The sequence below is a fragment of the Hyposmocoma kahamanoa genome, unplaced genomic scaffold (assembly GCF_003589595.1).
Source record: "Hyposmocoma kahamanoa isolate Upper Pololo Valley unplaced genomic scaffold, ASM358959v1 96523, whole genome shotgun sequence".
Classification (NCBI taxonomy): Eukaryota; Metazoa; Arthropoda; class Insecta; order Lepidoptera; family Cosmopterigidae; genus Hyposmocoma; species Hyposmocoma kahamanoa.
In genome coordinates this window covers 1-6,262 of record NW_020655215.1, presented here as the reverse complement: position 1 = coordinate 6,262, position 6,262 = coordinate 1, and the positions used below count along the sequence as shown (strand labels likewise).

The window sequence follows — 6,262 nt, the reverse complement described above, 5'->3', positions numbered from 1 at the left end:
ATTATACACCTAGAGTTCTAATTTTTTAATTATAAATTTTTAATTTAAATTCTAATTTAAGATTTTTTTTTCATTCAATGGGAAGTATACTTCACAGCGTCGAATTAAGGGTTCCCATAGGCATTCTTAAAAATTCGTAGTGCACGTGCTCTACGTTAAAGACGGTTTTTGGGATATCGGCCTCATCCATTTCCACTTGGAAAAAGCCTGATGCCAAGTCTAAAGTGGTAAAGTACATACGTTTGCCTAATTTGTCAAGAATGTCGTTTATGTTAGGTATAGGGTATTTATCGTCGATAGTCTTTTCGTTCAACTTACGAAAATCTACCACTAAGCGCCACTTTTGCTTACCCGATGCGTCCGCCTTCTTAGGCACGACCCATATGGGTGAGCTCCATGCCGAAGTAGATGGTCTAATTATTCCCTGCTCTAACATCTTATCTATTTGATCGCGAACTTCATTCCGATGTGTGAATGGATATCGGGAACTTTTCGCATAAATAGGTACTTCATCAGTCGTATTGATACAGTGTTTTGTTTTGTTCGTAAATGTTAATGATTCGCCTTCTAAATAAAACACGTCGGCGTAACGTGAACATAAAGCCTCTATATTCGCATTTTCCTCAGCGTTCATATGATCCGTCCTGAGGCGCGATAATACTTCTCGAGCGCGTAATGTAGGCGGCGCACATACGGCAAAATGACCACTTTAGAGGGTCAAAAAAGTAATATGTGCATTTATGTTTAGATATATTTCTTACCTATAGGGCTACTTTGTGTTGAGATTTGAGAAGATGTCTAAGTACCTACCTACCTAAAAAGGTATTTATAGATTATAAAAATAAAATAGAATTGAAAATCAAATTTGTATATTTTAATTAAAGTACATGTAATTATAAATTATACGTCAATTATGTCGTAAACAATGTAGTTAATTACTATCACGGTCGTCATGATCATCCATTGATTCTTCGTCATTACTTTCCTTGTCTTCGATGGTTTCTACTAGTGGCACATCCAACATTTCCAGCACCTCCTTAGAAAATGGTTTTCTTTTTTTGTGATGGCTCCTCCTTTTGGATGCAATGATTAGATCAGAAGCTATTAGCATCCAGTGCACAATGTCGGTATTGGTGTCAATTCTGGAGGTTTTTCGAGCATGGAAAAGTCGTAAACCTTTGAATTCTTTTTGACTGGTTTCCAGCACATCTTCTGAAAACAACCCCTCGGGCAAAGGTAGCTCCTTTATTATATCTGCACCGTGTATTAATAGCTTGTGCACAGATGCACTCATCTTGTACCAATTATAAAGATCGATGCACATTTTCGCAGTTTCGATGCAGTAGTTTTTAAAACTAATGTAATTTACGCTAAATCCACACGATAAAACACTGAGGATGTTGGTAAATCTTTTTATAAAATCAGGATCTAGGCCTGTGATAGCCCCAGATTTTGTGGGTCCTTTATTTCCTCGTAATTATGTTTAACGAATTCTTTTGTCTCCTTCTCAATCTGCAGGCGAATGATTCGGATATATCGAGATGAGGACGGACTTGGGTTTTGCCATAAAATCTGTGTTCCATTCGTGGTGACCTCTGACATTTGCAATGGAACGATGTAACATAGAATTACGAGGGGAGGTCCAAAAGTCCGCGGAATGGAGGGGTTGTAAATAATATAAAACAATAAGGCTATTTTTCCTTTTCAATATAATTACCTTAGAGCTCAATACATTTTTTAGATCTCGAAATTAGCTTTTCTATGCCATCGAAAAAATATTTTTTCTCTTTGCTCTCAAAATGAGCTAAAATTGCTGCCTTAACCTCTTCATCGTCGCGAAATTTTTTCCCACGTAAATCTTTTTTCACATTTGGGAACAAATAATAATCGCTGGGGGCTAGGTCCGGGCTGTAAGGTGGGTGGGTCAGCGATTGAAAGCCACACTTGTGTAGAGCAGCCATCGCAACATTGCTCTTGTGAACCGGTGCGATGTCTTGCAAAAGCAACACACCCTTTGTTCATTTTCCCCGCCTTTTTTCTTTGACAGCTTCCTTCAGTTTCTCTAATGTTCTTGCGTAATATTCTCCCTTTATATTGACCCCCTTTTCTTTGTAGTCAACCAATAAAATTCCTTTACAATCCCAAAAAACCGTAGCCATGATTTTTCCAGCCGATTCCGACACCTTAAACTTCTTAGGGGGTGGTGTACCCTTTTTATGCCATTGCATTGACTCCTGTTTGGACTCGGGCTCAAAGTGATGAACCCAACTTTCATCTCCAGTAACAATTTGCTCCAAAATTGGGGTAGGTTCTGCGCCACACAGCTCCAAGAAGTACTTTGATGCATCGATTCTTTGTTGCTTTTGAGGCGGCGTGAGCAATCTCGGCACCCATATTGCACTGACTTTCGTCATGCCAAGATGATCGTGTAGGATCCTCAAAATGGTAGTATCTGACACCCGTATTCTTAGTTGTTTACTCGAGTCGTTCCTCCACTCGACTCAACCTCAGCCAAGGTTATTGGTATTTTAAGTTGACATAAGCGTCCTCGACTTAAGGATTTTCCTCAGTGGAGTCGAGGAATAAACTGTCAAACTTGAGGTACCTCGCGACCAACCTTAAGGCCTCCTCGACCGTAGAAAACGGTTGATGTGTGATTTTGACGATTTCGAGGATTTCATGGATTACGTACATGACAATAGTTATGATTATCCGGCATGGCGGTATCTGAGAGACGCAGAAAATCCTTTAGAATTTTACAACCACGATCAATTCCAAAAAAGGTTTCGATTTAGAAAAGAAACAGTTGTTGATATTTTATTGCCTCTGATTGGTTTAGTGCCAAAAGAAACCAACAAAGGACTACAAATACCACCGATCTACCAGTTACTAATATTATTAAGATTTTATGCCACTGGAAGCTTTCAGGTAAGTGACATCGGCTAGCTGCAATTTTTTTCGAAAGCGTTAATACAATATATTTTGGTGTATTAAGAATTTAGCATAAGTATATACCTAACACACAAATTTGTATTAACTAAGTTACATCGTTTTTAACAGATTGTATGTGGAGATCTGCACAAATTCAGCCAATCAATTGTCTCCAAAATAGTGGCTAAAGGGAGTACAATTTTAGCCATGAAAGTGAGACAATATGTCAAGTTCCCTGAAGCACATGGCAGAGCAGAAGATAAATTAGCATTTTATGAACGTGCTCAGTTCCCCGGAGTTATTGGATGTATTGACTGCACTCACATACCCATTAAAAACCCAAGTCGAGTACATAGAGAGCTTTACAGAAACCGTAAAGGCGAATTCTCCATCAATGTCCAAATCGTATGCGGTCCGCAGATGATAATTTACGACATATTGTGGCAAGGTGGCCTGGGTCTGCCCATGATTCTCGAATTTTTGTAAATAGTCGTTGCTGCATGCGCTTAGAAGAAGGTGATTTAGCAAGTGCTGGAATTATTTTGGGGGACAGTGGATATGCACAAACAGCTTATTTGTACACTCCTGTGCTTAATTCACAAACTCTACCAGAGGAGCGATACAACAGAGCACACATTAGTACTAGAAATATAATTGAAAGGCTCAATGGGGTGTTGAAGCGAAGATTCGCTTGTTTAAGTAAAAAGTTGCAACATAAAATAACAAATGTGCCTAACATTATAGTCGCCTGTGCTGTACTGCACAATATTAGTATTTCTACTAACCAAGTTTTGCCAGAACCAATAAGCGAGAGAGTAATTGTAGCGGCAGCTGTGCCAGAAAATGGAAGAGGTAGTATTATACGAGCCAGGTTCATTGCGAGCCATTTTAATTATGATTAGTTCAAGATTTTTTCTTTGGGCATAAAAATTAGACTGTCACAATGTGTTGAGGGTCTATGGCAGGGATGCACAGACTTATTAAGACTAGGGGCCACTCGGCCAAATCATGAATTGATGGCGGGCCGTCAGAAGTATAGGTAATTAAAGACAATAAAGAATTGATAATAATGTATTAAAATTTAAAAATAATTTATTAATTTGAAGCGTGGCACTGCATAGTGCTCACAATCTTTTTTATATTTGGCTCAAATTTACTTGTAGCAACGCGTAAAACTGCTTCCAAACTTTCATTTGCAAGGCGGTTTCGATTTTTTGTTTTATTATTATTTAGTATTGAAAAAGTTTGTTCACATATATAGGTAGAACCAAATAAGCTGGCACATTTCAAAGCGTTTATGCGCAACTCTTTGTACATATTTTTATCAATGCAGTGGTAAAAGTTCAACAAGTCTCCTTCGTTGAATTTGTTGCGTAAATCTTGGTCGTTTTGAATGTCGATAATTTGTAACTGCATTGACTCTGGCGCATTTTCAACTGAAATCGTGAAAGGATTGCTGAATATGTCCAACAGAGGTTTCACTTTTTTAAAGTTCGAAAATCTGTCTTGAAAAAATTGAATCAAAATATCTAGCTTTTCTACATAACTGAAATTAATCGCAGTTTTGTTGAATTTTTCGGCCATTTTCTTATAATTTGGAAAATGATTGTAATTTCCAGAATTCAGTTGCGATCTGAAAAGTGTCAGCTTGCATTGAAAGGATGATACGTGAGCGTAGAGCTGGGATATCAGTTGATTTTTGCCTTGAAGCCGTGTGTTCAAGACATTCAAATGATTTGTAATGTCAACTAAAGAAGCCAAATCACACAACCAACCAGGATTTTTAAGTTCCGGGACATCCCTTTGCTTGTCCGCCAGAAATATTCCAATTTCTTCTATTAAATTTAGAAATCGTTCCAGTGTCAATCCACGAGTTAGCCACCTTACTTCTGTATAAAACAGCAAATCTCCATATTCGCTTTCGATGTCATCAAGGAATTGTTTGAATTGCCTGTGATTGAGTCCTCGTGATTTTATGAAATTTACAGTCGAAACTACCACTTTCATGACATTTAGAAATTCAATTTTTTTAGAACAGAGGGCTTTTTGGTGTATAATGCAGTGAAACTGCATGAGATCTTCAGCGTTTATGTTTTTTTTTTTTTTTGCAGACACTTTTTAGCAAGGTAACTAGCCCGGAATTGACAGCAATCATAGAAGGAGCACCGTCAGTCGCAACTCCCGATAATTTTGATAAGTCCAAACCAGTTTTTGAACACTTATCCAAAAGTGCAAAAAGTACATTGCATATATCAACTCCTTTGGTTTGACCTTTCAATGAACACATTCCTAATAACTCTTCTACGACTTCAAAATCTTGAGTAACACCTCGTATGAATATGAGTAGTTGAGCTGTGGAACTAATATCAGTGGATTCGTCGAGTGCTGATGAAAAAAATTCAATGATCTTAGTTTTTTCAGTTAATTGTTCCGCAATATTACCTAACAAAGACATAATTCGTCTTTGGACTGTCATACGATTCAGTTGAATTTTCTCAAACTTTTTTGCTGCTTCTGGACACATTTTCTTAGCGGCAATTTCTATGCATTCTTTTACAAAAAAATATTGAAGGGGCGACTTCGCTTTGCTATCATTCGAGAAATTTCCTAACTAACTTCTGTAGCTGTTTCTGAATCTTGAATGAGTTTTGGAAACATAGCTTGCTGACCAATAAGCTCCCGTTTTAAAGACAACATTTTTTGCTTTCTTAATTCGCCTGTTAATTTGGTAATAGTAGAATGCTGTGTTTCATAGTGCCTTTTTACATTATATTCCTTTGCAATCGCAACAAAATTCTTGCTAATTGAACAAAAGACTTTGTTATGCGATCATACAAAAAAGTATTTCTCAGTTCATATTTCTTGAAACTGCCGATTTTCATCTTTAGCCTTACGTTTTTTACTAGGTCCTGGCTTGTCCATGTTGCGTTCTAATCCTGTCTAGGGTTAACACTGCACCTAAAAACAATTACAGTACCTACACACATCAAAAAAAGTTTGCGATCAATAGCATAAGCTCCTATAATTCTTTAAATTTAATTTTATCAAGAAAAAATCTATGTTGTATGCTTTCTTTAAATAGGAATACCCTGCTTGAAATTAAAATATAAAACTATTTTTTATTATTTATTTTAAAAAATTGAGCCATTAATCATAATGTAATAGTGATAGAAATTTCATAGAAAGAAAAAGACTGTTTAATTAAACTTAATCAACAATTTATTATTAAAAGGTGTGAATTCAATATCAAATAACTCCTCCCCTGGCTCGAATACATGCGAAGATCTCCTGGGCATGCTGAGGATCAAGTTATCCAGCATTTCCTGGGGTA

At 37.0% G+C, this 6,262-nt stretch overlaps 1 protein-coding gene across 1 annotated transcript; it reads right to left on the bottom strand.

The window, feature by feature from the left end:
* Positions 1-2,018: 2,018 nt before the first annotated feature.
* Positions 2,019-2,414, bottom strand: LOC113238534. Its single transcript, XM_026475359.1, has one exon. It carries the CDS (start codon positions 2,412-2,414, stop codon positions 2,019-2,021), a length of 396 nt encoding a protein of 131 aa, XP_026331144.1.
* Between the last annotated feature and the right edge of the window lie 3,848 nt (positions 2,415-6,262).